The following is a 15,592-nucleotide window of genomic DNA, read 5'->3' as shown; positions in this document are numbered from 1 at the left end:
GCGGGATTTGAATGTTGTGAGTGAGGGAGAGTGGGACAGGGGGGGGAGGGAGTTCCAGAGTCGGGGTGCTGTTCGGGAGAATGCTCTGTCGCCAAAAGTTTTGAGTCGGGATGTTGGTGCAGTCAGGGTGAGAGAGGAGGAGGATCGGAGAGCTCGGGAGGGGCGGTGGGGGATGAGGAGGTCAGACAGGTAGGGGGGGGGGCAAGGTGGTGAAGAGCTTTGAAGGTGAGGAGGAGTAGCTTTAGCTACGCCCCTCACACCCACACACTGGAATTAAATGACTTAAGAAAGTGATGTTTGTGTCATGTCAGCTGCCTCTGGACCCAGAGCAATACCATCATTGTAAATGCCTCATGTTCTGGTCCTCACCTGGAGAAGAGCAGCTGCACCATGTCCACCAGAGTGTGCTCTGCAGACTTTCTCAGCAGCTCTGAAACAAACAGAAAAGACCAGAGGTTTGTTATATAACTGCGTCTGCGGCCGCGCGACGTCTGCGGCCGCGCGACGTCTGCGGCCGCGCGACGTCTGCGCCCGCATATGACACTCACCGCTGAGTCTCATCTCGAAGCAGATCCTGAAGCAGGACTGCATGATCTCACAAACAGACTCGTTTGTGAGGTGAGCTCCAACAGGTGTGAGCAGCAGCGTCCTCAGCACCTGCAAACACAGGTCAAAGGTCAAAGGTTAGAGAAGTATAGGGTCAGAACAAGGGCTGGAAATAGAGGCAAAAAGTACACTGTATGTTGTGGTCTGACACAAAGAGTCACAGCGGCTGTTTTTACACACTCAGGGGTGGTTTTTACCGTCTCGGGCGTGTCTCGGGCGTGTCTCGGGCGTGTCTCGGGCGTGTCTCGGGTGTGTCTCAGGCGTGTCTCGGGCGTGTCTCGGGCGTGTCTCGGGCGTGTCTCGGGCGTGTCTCGGGCGTGTCTCGGGCGTGTCTCGGGCGTGTCTCGGGCGTGTCTCGGGTGTGTCTCGGGCGTGTCTCGGGCGTGTCTCGGGCGTGTCTCGGGCGTGTCTCGGGTGTGTCTCGGGTGTGTCTCGGGCGTGTCTCGGGCGTGTCTCGGGCGTGTCTCGGGCGTGTCTTACCTGCAGTATCTTCATGAGCACCACCTCGTCGCTGGCTGGATCTGTTCCCACAAAGCGAGCGTGTGTCACTGCGTCCGCCATGTTCTCGATGGCTTCAGCCGCCGCCTCATGACTCGAGTCTGAAGAACAGCAGAAAACCAGGTCTGAACCACGTCTAAACCAGGTCTAAACCAAGTCTAAACCAGGTCTAAACCAAGTCTAAACCAGGTCTGAACCACGTCTAAACCAGGTCTAAACCAAGTCTAAACCAGGTCTAAACCAGGTCTAAACCAGGTCTAAACCAAGTCTAAACCAGGTCTGAACCAGGTCTAAACCAGGTCTGAACCACGTCTAAACCAGGTCTAAACCAGGTCTAAACCAGGTCTGAACCACGTCTAAACCAGGTCTAAACCAAGTCTAAACCAGGTCTAAACCAAGTGTAAACCAGGTCTGAACCACGTCTAAACCAGGTCTAAACCAAGTCTAAACCAGGTCTAAACCAGGTCTAAACCAGGTCTAAACCAAGTCTAAACCAGGTCTGAACCAGGTCTAAACCAGGTCTGAACCACGTCTAAACCAGGTCTAAACCAGGTCTAAACCAGGTCTGAACCACGTCTAAACCAGGTCTAAACCAAGTCTAAACCAGGTCTAAACCAAGTCTAAACCAGGTCTGAACCACGTCTAAACCAGGTCTAAACCAAGTCTAAACCAGGTCTAAACCAGGTCTAAACCAAGTCTAAACCAGGTCTGAACCACGTCTAAACCAGGTCTAAACCAAGTCTAAACCAGGTCTAAACCAGGTCTAAACCAGGTCTAAACCAAGTCTAAACCAGGTCTGAACCAGGTCTAAACCAGGTCTGAACCACGTCTAAACCAGGTCTAAACCAAGTCTAAACCAGGTCTAAACCAAGTCTAAACCAGGTCTAAACAAGGTCTAAACCAGGTCTAAACCAGGTCTGAACCACGTCTAAACCAGGTCTAAACCAAGTCTAAACCAGGTCTAAACCAGGTCTAAACCAAGTCTAAACCAGGTCTGAACCACGTCTAAACCAGGTCTAAACCAAGTCTAAACCAGGTCTGAACCACGTCTAAACCAGGTCTAAACCAGGTCTAAACCAGGTCTAAACCACGTCTAAACCAGGTCTGAACCACGTCTAAACCAGGTCTAAACCAAGTCTAAACCAGGTCTGAACCACGTCTAAACCAGGTCTAAACCAAGTCTAAACCAGGTCTAAACCAGGTCTAAACCAGGTCTGAACCACGTCTAAACCAGGTCTAAACCAAGTCTAAACCAGGTCTAAACCAGGTCTAAACCAGGTCTAAACCAGGTCTAAACCAAGTCTAAACCAGGTCTAAACCAGGTCTAAACCAGGTCTGAACCACGTCTAAACCAGGTCTAAACCAAGTCTAAACCAGGTCTAAACCAAGTCTAAACCAGGTCTAAACAAGGTCTAAACCAGGTCTAAACCAGGTCTAAGCCAAGTCTAAACCAGGTCTAAACAAGGTCTAAACCAGGTCTAAACCAGGTCTAAGCCAAGTCTAAACCAGGTCTAAACCAGGTCTAAACCAGGTCCAAACCCAGTCCAAACCTGGTCTAAACCCGGTCCAAACTCAGTCCAAACCAGGTGCAAACCCAGTCCTAAACCGGTCTAAACCCAGTCCAGACCCGGTCTAAACCCAGTCCGGATCCGGTCTAAACCCAGGCCAAACCCAGTCCAAACCCGGTCCAAACCCGGACCCTCTGTATCTACTGCGTTGGAACACCTAAAATTTCCCCATGTGTGGACAATAGAGGATTATCTTATTTTATCTTAAGCCGGTCTTAACCCAGTCCAAACTCGGTCTAAACCCAGACCCGGTCTAAGCCCGGGCCAAACCCAGTCCAAACTCGGTCTAAACCCAGACCCGGTCTAAGCCCGGGCCAAACCCAGTCCAAACTCGGTCTAAATCCAGTTCAAACCCGGTCTAAGCCCAGTCCTGATCCCGTCTAAACCCGGTCTAAACCCGGGCCACACCCGGTCCAAACCCGGTCTAAACCCGGTCTAAATCCAGTTCAAACCCGGTCTAAACCCGGTCTAAATCCAGTTCAAACCCGGTCTAAGCCCAGTCCTGATCCCGTCTAAACCCGGTCTAAACCCGGTCTTTTACCTATGAGTCCATATGAGAGGAACTTGTTGACGGAGGTGAGAGCGAGGCCTGTGATTGGTCCAGTCGTGTCTTCAGAGCGAACCACCTCCAGAAACGGCCTCAGGAAAACGTTTGGCTCCAGCTCCGACAAACCTGAAACCAACACTTCAGATGAAACCTACAACATCCTTCCTCACCAAGGACCAAAGACAGAGGAAACGCTTTAGACCAGGACCACCCGGGACCACCCGGGACCACTCGGGACCACCCGGGACCACTCGGGACCACCCGGGACCACTCAGGGACCACCCGGGACCACTCAGGGACCACCCGGGACCACTCACGGACACCCGGGACCACTCACGGACACCCGAGACCACTTGGGACCACCCGGGACCACTCACGGACCACCCGGGACCCCTCAGGACGACCCGGGACCCCTCAGGACGACCCGGGACCCCTCAGGACCACTCAGGACCACTCAGGACGACCCAGGACCACCCAGGACCACCCAGTACCACTCTGTACCACTCAGGGCCACCCAGGACCACCCAGGACCACCCAGGACCACCCAGGACCAAACTAGGAAATAAATGAAAAAAATGACCCAGACTTGGGCTAATCAAGGTCCAACAAAATATTTTAAAGGATGAGATCTAAACCAGGTCTAGATAGTGACTAAGGACCAGGACCAGGACCAGGACCAGGACCAGGACCAGGACCAGGACCAGGACCAGACCAGGACCAGGACCAGGACCAGGACCAGGACCAGGACCAGGTCCAGGACCAGGACCAGGACCAGGACCAGGACCAGGACCAGGACCAGACCAGGACCAGGACCAGGACCAGGACCAGGACCAGGTCCAGGACCAGGACCAGGACCAGGACCAGGACCAGGACCAGGACCAGGACCAGGACCAAGACAGGACCAGGACCAGGATAAGAACCAGGACAAGAGCCAGGACCAGGACGAGGACCAGGACCAGGACGAGGACCAGGACCAGGACCGGGGCTTACTCAGAGTAGGATAAATATCTGAGTTTCAGACGAGGTCCACAGATTGAGAATGACTCTTGGATGAGACATGAGTTCAGCCCCCTCCTGGACAAATGAGGCATTACACCAACTATTTATGGATTTATAATTATATTAAACCTGGATTTGATGTGATTTAGTTCCTGTTCTTAAATCCCAGCCCCCTGAGGGCCCCGGCCTCGGCCCCTGAGGGCCCCTGCCTCGGCCCCTGGGCCCCGGGCCCTGGACGGTGGCTTCACGGTGTGTTGGAGGGCAGAGGAAACGTGGGAAAAAGGAGGTGTAAAGTGAACAGCTGCAGGAGCTGTATAATTGCTGTGGCGTCACAGACTCTGGTCCATGTGAGAAGCAGAAGTTCACAGTGTTTGCTCCACAGGGTCACACCAGTTTACACCAGTTTACACCAGTTTACACCAGTTTACACCAGTTTACTCCAGTTTACTCCAGTTTACTCCAGTTTACACCAGTTTACTCCAGTTTACTCCAGTTTACTCCAGTTTACTCCAGTTTACTCCAGTTTACTCCAGTTTACACCAGTTTACACCAGTTTACACCAGTTTACTCCAGTTTACTCCAGTTTACTCCAGTTTACTCCAGTTTACTCCAGTTTACACCAGTTTACTCCAGTTTAATCCAGTTTACACCAGTTTACACCAGTTTACTCCAGTTTACACCAGTTTACTCCAGTTTACTCCAGTTTACTCCAGTTTACACCAGTTTACTCCAGTTTACTCCAGTTTACACCAGTTTACACCAGTTTACTCCAGTTTACACCAGTTTACTCCAGTTTACTCCAGTTTACTCCAGTTTACTCCAGTTTACACCAGTTTACTCCAGTTTACTCCAGTTTACTCCAGTTTACTCCAGTTTACTCCAGTTTACTCTAGTTTACTCTAGTTTACTCCAGTTTACTCTGACACAAAAGAGGATTAAAGATGAGGATTTGTGACTTTAGTGTTTCCAGAGGCAGAAGCTGCTGATGTTTAAACACATGAAACTATCGACGAGAGAATCTAATAAAGCATAAAAAACAAGAGCAAAGATCATATTAAACTATGTGTTTCTCCATACGTCAAATATCAACAGCTAAACCAGGCCTAAACCAGGACTAAACCAGGCCTAAACCAGGACTAAACCAGGCCTAAACCAGGACTAAACCAGGACTAAACCAGGACTAAACCAGGCCTAAACCAGGACTAAACCAGGCCTAAACCAGGACTAAACCAGGCCTAAACCAGGACTAAACCAGGACTAAACCAGGACTAAACCAGGCCTAAACCAGGACTAAACCAGGCCTAAACCAGGACTAAACCAGGCCTAAACCAGGCCTAAACCAGGCCTAAACCAGGCCTAAACCAGGACTAAACCAGGCCTAAACCAGGACTAAACCAGGACTAAACCAGGACTAAACCAGGACTAAACCAGGCCTAAACCAGGACTAAACCAGGCCTAAACCAGGACTAAACCAGGCCTAAACCAGGCCTAAACCAGGACTAAACCAGGACTAAACCAGGACTAAACCAGGCCTAAACCAGGACTAAACCAGGACTAAACCAGGACCACTCCCTCTTTCCCTCTTCTCTGCCATAATCCCGTCTCGTCCCTGGACAGTGCCGCGCTGAATGAGAATGCTAACGATATTCCGGCGAGTGGAGGAAAACTTTTAATTTCTCGTGGGTTTAGTTTGCGTCGTGCGCTGGTCTGTAACCGCGGAAACACAGCTACAATTTAATTGTACCAGTTTGAGTCACAGAGGGACGATGGACACACCAATCATCCAGCTCCAAAACAAGCTCCAGCGAGAGGAAGAGCTGTAGCCAGAATACACAACATCTGAGACCATTACACCGGGTTTACACCGGGTTTACACTCGGGTTTACACCGGGTTTACACCGGGTTTACACCGGGTTTACACTCGGGTTTACACCGGGTTTACACCGGGTTTACACCGGGTTTACACTCGGGTTTACACCGGGTTTACACCGGGTTTACACCGGGTTTACACTCGGGTTTACACCGGGTTTACACCGGGTTTACACCGGGTTTACACCGGGTTTACACTCGGGTTTACACCGGGTTTACACCGGGTTTACACTCGGGTTTACACCGGGTTTACACCGGGTTTACACCGGGTTTACACCGGGTTTACACTCGGGTTTACACCGGGTTTACACTCGGGTTTACACCGGGTTTACACCCGGGTTTACACCGGGTTTACACTCGGGTTTACACCGGGTTTACACTCGGGTTTACACTCGGGTTTACACCGGGTTTACACCGGGTTTACACTCGGGTTTACACTCGGGTTTACACTCGGGTTTACACCGGGTTTACACCGGGTTTACACCGGGTTTACACTCGGGTTTACACCGGGTTTACACCGGGTTTACACTCGGGTTTACACCGGGTTTACACCGGGTTTACACTCGGGTTTACACCGGGTTTACACCGGGTTTACACCGGGTTTACACCGGGTTTACACCGGGTTTACACTCGGGTTTAGAGACCGGGTTTAGAGACCGGGTTTAGAGACCATGTTTAGAGACCGGGTTTAGAGACCGGGTTTAGAGACCATGTTTGGACCGGGTTTAGAGACCGGGTTTAGAGACCATGTTTGGACCGGGTTTAGAGACCGGGTTTAGAGACCATGTTTGGACCGGGTTTAGAGACCGGGTTTAGAGACCATGTTTGGACCGGGTTTAGAGACCGGGTTTAGAGACCATGTTTGGACCGGGTTTAGAGACCGGGTTTAGAGACCATGTTTGGACCGGGTTTAGAGACCGGGTTTAGAGACCATGTTTGGACCGGGTTTAGAGACCGTGTTCAGACCGGCTCATTTGAAGAGTTATAATCCAGTGAAGAGCATTGTTTCCAGGACGTCTTATTTAGACGAGTAAAAACGTCTCCTTCTCATGTCGTTTGTGTGGTTCATGTACAACTCTGATTATCACACGTATCGTAAAGGCCGGCTCCTCTGCGGCTCCTCTGCGGCTCCTCTGCGGCTCCTCTGCGGCTCCTCTGCGGCTCCTCTGCGGCTCCTCTGCGGCTCCTCTGCGGCTCCTCTGCGGCTCGTCTGCTCGTGTTGTTTTATTAGAGCCGTATTGACAGCAGAAGGTGGCTGTGGGCAGTGGAGTGTGGGGCCCCCGTGACCCCGATGTGATGGCTATCGATCCAGGTCCAGGCTCAGATCTGGGGCCCAGGACGGAGCTAACGAGGGCCCAGACAAACAGTGCAGTCTGCCATTACAACACTGCATTATTCAGAACGCAGCCTGCGCCGCAGCATCTGAACCAGCCTCAAGTCACACGTCTGTGTGTGAGCGTCCTCCAGGGGGCGCTGTGCTGTGTGTGAGCGTCCTGTCCTCCAGGGGGCGCTGTGTTGTGTGTGAGCGTCCTCCATGGGGCGCTGTGCTGTGTGTGAGCGTCCTCCAAGGGGCGCTGGAGGACGCCTGGTCCCCCTGGTGCCTCCCTGGTCCCTGGTCCCCCTGGTCCCCCTGGTGCCTCCCTGGTCCCCGTGGTCCCTGGTGAATCGGGGGCGACATGGCGTCCCTGTGTTGTCAGAGGCTAAACTCACAGCTCTGACAGCTTCATAATGGCTCCAGGAAGTGGGGCCAAAATAAAAACAGAGCAACATTTCCAGCCCAGTGAATCTGAAAGGTGCTTTTCCCACGTCAAAGGGAAAAATGTGGACTTCAGCATTCCAGCGTCGTGAGGTTAGAGCGGCGGCGCGAGAGCTCCCAACGCCCAGTGTACACTGCCCGCCAAAACAAAGCACGCGACCAAGCGCGCGACCAAGCGCACGGCGAAGCGCGCGACCAAGCGCGTGACGAAGGGCAGCATTTGAAGAACACCGACGAAGCACGCCGACGAAGCACGCCGACGAAGCACGCCGACGAAGCACGCCGACGAAGCACGCCGACGAAGCACGCCGACAAAGCACGCCGACAAAGCACGCCGACAAAGCACGCCGACGAAACACGCCGACGAAGCACGCCGTCGAAGCACGCCGACGAAGCACGCCGACGAAGCACGCCGACGAAGCACGCCGACAAAGCACGCCGACAAAGCACGCCGACGAAACACGCCGACGAAGCACGCCGTCGAAGCACGCCGTCGAAGCACGCCGTCGAAGCGCGCGACGAAGGGCGGCATTTGAAGAACGGCGACGAAGCGTGGCGACGAAGCGTGGCGACGAAGCGTGGCGACGAAGCGTGGCGACGAAGCGTGCCGACGAAGCGTGCCGACGAAGCACGCGACGAAGGGCGGCATTTGATGCACGTCGACGAAGCACGCCGACGAAACACGCCGACGAAGCACGCCGACGAAGCACGCGACGAAGGGCGGCATTTGATGCACGCCGACGAAGCACGCCGACGAAACACGCCGACGAAGCACGCGACGAAGGGCGGCATTTGAAGAACGGCGACGAAGCGCGCCGACAAAGCACGCGACGAAGCGCGCGACGAAGCGCGCGACGAAGGGCGGCATTTGAAGCACGCCGACGAAGCACGCCGACGAAGCGCGCGACGAAGGGCGGCATTTGAAGCACGCCGACGAAGCACGCCGACGAAGCGCGCGACGAAGGGCGGCATTTGAAGAACAGCGACAAAGCGCGGCGACACAGAAGAACTCAAAGCGGAACTCAGAGAGGAATGTCACTATGAGTAAATTAATCGTTTCATATTCATCATATCCTTAATGAGACTTGACCAGTGCCTCTGCTATTCTAACGCTCATGACATGACGCGCTAACGCTCATGATGCGCTAACGCTCATGACTTAACGCGCTAACTCTCATGATGCGCTAACGCTCATGACTTGACGCGCTAACGCTTATGATGCGCTACCGCTTATGATGCGCTACCGCTCATGACGCGCTACCGCTCATGACGCGCTAACGCTCATGACGCGCTAACGCTCATGATGCATTGGGGGTGTTGTGCACTTTTCAAACATACATGATTAAAACATGAATAGTGACTTTACTTCAGCACTAACGGTAACCAGGTAACACAGTGATTACAATAACTACAATAATTACATCTCTTCCTCTCTCTTCCTCTCCCCCTCCCTCTCCTCCCCTCTCCTCCCCTCTTCTCTCCTCCCCTCTCCTCCTCTCTTCCTCCCCTCTCCTCCTCTCTTCCTCCCCTCTCCTCCCCTCTCCTCCTCTCTTCCTCCCCTCTCCTCCTCTCTTCCTCCCCTCTTCCTCTCCTCCCCTCTTCCTCTCCTCCCCTCTTCCTCTCCTCCCCTCTTCTCCCCTCTTCCTCTCCTCCCCTCTCCCTCTTCTCCCCTCTTCTCCCCTCCCCTCCCCTCTTCCTCCCCTCTCCTCCCCTCTCCTCCTCTCTTCCCCTCTCCTCCTCTCTTCCTCCCCTCTCCTCCCCTCTCCTCCTCTCTTCCTCCCCTCTCCTCCCCTCTCCTCCCCTCTCCTCCTCTCTTCCTCCCCTCTCCTCCCCTCTCCTCCCCTCTCCTCCCCTCTCCTCCTCTCTTCCTCCCCTCTCCTCCCCTCTCCCTCCCCTCTCCCTCCCCTCTTCCTCCCCTCTCCTCCCCTCTCCTCTTCCTCCCCTCTCCTCCCCTCTCCTCCCCTCTCCTCCTCTCTTCCTCCCCTCTCCTCCCCTCTTCCCCTCTCCTCCTCTCTTCCTCTCCTCCCCTCTCCTCCTCTCTTCCTCCCCTCTCCTCCCCTCTCCTCCTCTCTTCCCCTCTCTTCCCCTCTCCTCCTCCCCTCTCCTCCCCTCTCCTCCTCTCTCCTCCTCTCTTCCTCCTCTCTCCTCCTCTCTTCCTCCCCTCTCCTCCCCTCTCCTCCCCTCTCCTCCTCTCTTCCTCCTCTCTCCTCCCCTCTCCTCCCCTCTCCTCCCCTCTCCTCCCCTCTCTTCCCCTCTCCTCCCCTCTCCTCCCCTCTCCTCCTCTCTTCCTCCCCTCTCCTCCCCTCTTCCCCTCTCTTCCCCTCTCCTCCTCTCTTCCTCTCCTCCCCTCTCCTCCCCTCTCCTCCCCTCTCCTCCTCTCTTCCTCCTCTCTCCTCCCCTCTCTTCCCCTCTCTTCCCCTCTCCTCCCCTCTCCTCCCCTCTCCTCCTCTCTTCCTCCCCTCTCCTCCTCCCCTCTCCTCCCCTCTCCTCCTCTCTTCCCCTCTCCTCCTCTCTTCCTCTCTTCCTCTCCTCCCCTCTCCTCCCCTCTCCTCCCCTCTCCTCCCCTCTCCTCCTCTCTTCCTCCCCTCTCCTCCCCTCTCCTCCTCTCTTCCTCCCCTCTCCTCCCCTCTCCCTCCCCTCTCCTCCCCTCTCCTCCTCTCTTCTCCCCTCTCCTCCCCTCTCCCTCCCCTCTTCCTCCCCTCTCCTCTTCCTCCCCTCTCCTCCCCTCTCCTCCTCTCTTCCTCCCCTCTCCTCCCCTCTTCCCCTCTCTTCTCCTCTCTTCCTCTCCTCCCCTCTCCTCCTCTCTTCCTCCCCTCTCCTCCCCTCTCCTCCTCTCTTCCCCTCTCCTCCTCTCTTCCTCTCTTCCTCTCCTCCCCTCTCCTCCCCTCTCCTCCTCTCTTCCTCCTCTCTCCTCCTCTCTTCCTCCCCTCTCCTCCCCTCTCCTCCCCTCTCCTCCTCTCTTCCTCCTCTCTTCCTCCCCTCTCCTCCCCTCTCCTCTTCCTCCCCTCTCCTCCCCTCTCCTCCTCTCTTCCTCCTCTCTTCCTCCTCTCTCCTCCTCTCTTCCTCCTCTCTTCCTCCCCTCTCCTCCCCTCTCCTCCTCTCTTCCTCCCCTCTCCTCCCCTCTCCTCCTCTCTTCCTCCCCTCTCCTCCCCTCTCCTCCCCTCTCCTCCTCTCTTCCCCTCTCCTCCTCTCCTCCCCTCTCCTCCTCTCTTCCTCCCCTCTCCTCCCCTCTCCTCCTCTCTTCCCCTCTCTTCCCCTCTCCTCCTCTCTTCCTCTCTTCCTCTCTTCCTCTCCTCCCCTCTCCTCCCCTCTCCTCCTCTCTTCCTCCCCTCTCCTCCTCTCTTCCTCCCCTCTCCTCCCCTCTCCTCCCCTCTCCTCCCCTCTCCTCCCCTCTCCTCCCCTCTTCTCCTCTGTGTGATGCTCAGAGGTTTATTAGTCTGATCCAGAGCAGGGCTGAGGTTTCGGTCACAGTAGGATTAAGGTTCAGAGCCACTCGCTTCAGTTTGGTCCCAGGTCTGAGCTAACGACCCCCCAAAGCTCCAAACACTGACCGTCCAGACACTGACCGTCCACATCACTGACCGTCCAGACATTGACCGTCCACAGCACTGACCGTCCACATCGGCCCAGGTCAAAGTCCAATGATTAGATGAAATGAAAATCACTTTTAGAATAATAATATGAAATGTTAAATACTGTCCAAAGCTGACCCTGTCCAAAGCTGACCCTGTCCAAAGCTGACCCTGTCCAAAGCTGACCCTGTCCAAAGCTGACCATCGCTGAACTTCGTACTTTTATTGTCAAATCCATGGGCTATTTTAGTCTCACAGACACTTTTACAGCCGTCCAACACCTTCAGAGTATAACAGTCTTCAGAGTATAACAGTCTTCAGAGTATAACAGTCTTCAGAGTATAACAGTCTTCAGAGTATAACAGTCTTCAGAGTATAACAGTCTTCAGAGTATAACAGTCTTCAGAGTATAACAGTCTTCAGAGTATAACAGTCTTCAGAGTATAACAGTCTTCAGAGTATAACTGACTTCAGAGTATAACTGACTTCAGAGTATAACAGTCTTCAGAGTATAACTGACTTCAGAGTATAACAGTCTTCAGAGTATAACTGACTTCAGAGTATAACAGTCTTCAGAGTATAACAGTCTTCAGAGTATAACAGTCTTCAGAGTATAACTGACTTCAGAGTATAACTGACTTCAGAGTATAACAGTCTTCAGAGTATAACTGACTTCAGAGTATAACAGTCTTCAGAGTATAACAGTCTTCAGAGTATAACTGACTTCAGAGTATAACAGTCTTCAGAGTATAACTGACTTCAGAGTATAACAGTCTTCAGAGTATAACAGTCTTCAGAGTATAACAGTCTTCAGAGTATAACAGTCTTCAGAGTATAACAGTCTTCAGAGTATAACTGACTTCAGAGTATAACTGACTTTAGAGTATAACTGACTTCAGAGTATAACAGTCTTCAGAGTATAACAGTCTTCAGAGTATAACAGTCTTCAGAGTATAACAGTCTTCAGAGTATAACAGTCTTCAGAGTATAACAGTCTTCAGAGTATAACTGACTTCAGAGTATAACAGTCTTCAGAGTATAACTGACTTCAGAGTATAACAGTCTTCAGAGTATAACTGACTTCAGAGTATAACAGTCTTCAGAGTATAACTGACTTTAGAGTATAACTGACTTCAGAGTATAACTGACTTCAGAGTATAACTGACTTTAGAGTATAACTGACTTCAGAGTATAACAGTCTTCAGAGTATAACTGACTTCAGAGTATAACTGACTTTAGAGTATAACTGACTTCAGAGTATAACAGTCTTCAGAGTATAACTGACTTCAGAGTATAACAGTCTTCAGAGTATAACTGACTTCAGAGTATAACAATCTTCAGAGTATAACTGACTTCAGAGTATAACTGACAGTGTTGTTTCCCCCTCCGGTCATGAACAGGAGGAACAGGTGAGGTCATATGTTGTCCAAACTCAGGGGCCCGTTTGCTTTGGCCCCTGAGCTGTCAGCACGTGTCTGTCTCGCTCTGATGAACGACACACGGCACATGCCATAAGCCGAGCTGTCACCGAGCCGTTAGCGAGCCGTTAGCGCTGCGCTAACCGGGAAGGATTTACGAACCACTGACACCTCCAGCAATAGAAGGACGAGGGGCAGAAAGGGCCAGAACACCACGGGATAAACATTGGCTAAACATTGGCTAAACACGGGCTAAACACGGGCTAAACACGGGCTGAACACGGGCTGAACACGGGCTGAACACGGGCTGAACACGGGCTGAACACGGGCTGAACACGGGCTGAACACGGGCTAAACACGGGCTGAACACGGGCTGAACACGGGCTGAACACGGGCTGAACACGGGCTGAACACGGGCTGAACACGGGCTAAACACGGGCTGAACACACCCAGTTGGCTGCGCCAACTGGGTGTTGAGGGCTCTGCACTTGACTGGCTCACATCCTACCTCACCAACAGGCAAGAGTTCATTTCCCTCTCCGGTCACTCATCCACCCTCTCCCCAGTAACGCAGGGGTCCCCTAGGGCTCAGTCCTCGGCCCCCTCCTCTTCATCTGCTACATCTTCCCCCTTGGTCACATACTCCGCCAACTCAACCTGGACTTTCACTGCTACGCTGACGACACCCAGATATACCTCACCACCAAATCCACCCAAAACCCTCCCCTCAGCCACATTGAAACCTGCATCTCTACAATAAAATCATGGCTCACTCTCAACTTCCTCAAACTGAACAGTGACAAAACAGAGCTCCTCCTCATTGGCACCAAATCCACTCTCAATAAAACTGGCCCCTTTTCACTCAGCATTGACACCTCGACCATCACCCCCTCTACCCTGGTACGCAATCTCGGTGTCATCATGGACCCCACCCTCTCCTTCACTCCCCATGTCAGCCACATCGTCAAGACCTCATACTTCCACCTCCGCCGCATCGCCAAAATCCGACACTGCCTCACCCTCCCCGCTGCTGAATCCCTCATCCATGCCTTCATCTCCTCCCGCCTCGACTACTGCAACTCCCTCCTCACTGGCATCTCCTCCCATTCCCTCCACAGACTCCAAATGGTCCAAAACTCCGCTGCCTGCCTCCTCACCCACACCCGCCTCCTCACCCACACCCGCCTCCTCACCCACACCCGCCTCCTCACCCACACCCGCCTCCTCACCCACACCCTCCTCCTCACCCACACCCTCCTCCTCACCCACACCCGCCTCCTCACCCACACCCTCCTCCTCACCCACACCCGCCTCCTCACCCACACCCTCCTCCTCACCCACACCCTCCTCCTCACCCACACCCTCCTCCTCACCCACACCCGCCTCCTCACCCACACCCGCCTCCTCACCCACACCCGCCCCCTCACCCACACCCGCCTCCTCACCCACACCCGGTCCCGTGATCACATCACTCCCGTTCTCCGCTCTCTCCATTGGCTCCCCATCAAGCAGCGCATAAACTTTAAAATACTCCTCCTCACCTTCAAAGCTCTTCACCACCTTGCCCCCCCCTACCTGTCTGACCTCCTCATCCCCCACCGCCCCTCCCGAGCTCTCCGATCCTCCTCCTCTCTCACCCTGACTGCACCAACATCCCGACTCAAAACTTTTGGCGACAGAGCATTCTCCCGAACAGCACCCCGACTCTGGAACTCCCTCCCCCAACCTGTCCCACTCTCCCTCACTCACAACATTCAAATCCCGCCTAAAAACATACCTCTTCACCCAAGCCTATGACCTCCCCTACCCCTAGCCTCCTCTACCCCATTGCCTACTCTTCTACCCCCTGTTACATCCCCATCTTTTTCTCTCTACTTCTTCTGTCTTGTTCATTTTATCTGTATATTAATGTGTATTGTACGTGTCTGTAAATACCCCCCCCCCCCCCCCCTTTTTTAATATATGTTCAGCGTCTTTGGGTCACTGCGCTATATAAATAAAAGTTATTATTATTATTATTAAACGCAGACTAAATATGGGCTAAACGCGGACTAAACATGGGCTAGACACGGACTAAACATGGGCTAGACGTGGACTAAACATGGGCTAAACGCGGACTAAACAAGGGCTAAACACGGACTAAACATGGGCTAGACGTGGACTAAACATGGGCTAGACGTGGACTAAACATGGGCTAAACGCGGACTAAACAAGGGCTAAACACGGGGTAAACAAGGGGTAAACACGGGCTAAACAAGGGCTAAACAAGGGCAAAACAAGGGGTAAACAAGGGGTAAACACGGGTTAAACACGGGCTAAACACGGGCTAAACACGGGCTGAACATTGGCTGAACATTGGCTGAACATTGGCTGAACACGGGCTGAACACGGGCTGAACACGGGCTGAACAAGGGCTAAACATGGGCTAAACATGGGCTAAACATGGGCTAAACATGGGCTAAACACTGCGCTAAAGGCAGACTAAACATGGGCTAAACATGGGCTAAACATGGGCTAAACATGGACTAAACATGGACTAAACATTGACTAAACATTGGCTAAACATTGGCTAAACATGGGCTAAACACTGCGCTAAAGGCAGACTAAATATGGGCTAAACGCGGACTAAACACGGGCTAAACATGGGCTAAACGCAGACCAAACGCGGGTTAAATATGGACTAAACGCGGGCTAAACATGGACTAAGCGCGGGCTAAACGCGGGCTGACCTATGTGCTGCTCAGTGGCAGAGTGTGTCG

At 53.3% G+C, this 15,592-nt stretch overlaps 1 protein-coding gene across 2 annotated transcripts in view; it reads right to left on the bottom strand.

Moving 5' to 3' along the window:
• gbf1 (golgi brefeldin A resistant guanine nucleotide exchange factor 1) overlaps nucleotides 1–15,592 on the bottom strand; it is a 105,655-nt gene that overhangs the window by 71,712 nt on the left and 18,351 nt on the right. For both annotated transcript variants that reach the window (XM_072437641.1, XM_072437642.1), the window contains exons 3-6: nucleotides 3,214–3,345; nucleotides 1,087–1,205; nucleotides 549–657; nucleotides 370–430 (exon numbers count right to left, since the gene is read on the bottom strand). In XM_072437641.1, the coding sequence (XP_072293742.1) occupies nucleotides 370–430; nucleotides 549–657; nucleotides 1,087–1,205; nucleotides 3,214–3,345 (421 nt within the window). The remainder of the gene's footprint in view (nucleotides 1–369; nucleotides 431–548; nucleotides 658–1,086; nucleotides 1,206–3,213; nucleotides 3,346–15,592) is intronic.

The sequence above is a fragment of the Eucyclogobius newberryi genome, unplaced genomic scaffold (assembly GCF_026437365.1).
Source record: "Eucyclogobius newberryi isolate DKJ021-1_F unplaced genomic scaffold, fEucNew1.0.hap1 SCAF_8, whole genome shotgun sequence".
Taxonomy (NCBI): Eukaryota; Metazoa; Chordata; class Actinopteri; order Gobiiformes; family Gobiidae; genus Eucyclogobius; species Eucyclogobius newberryi.
The sequence above is the reverse complement of the archived record's forward strand: the minus strand, read 5'-3'. Positions and strand labels throughout refer to the sequence as shown.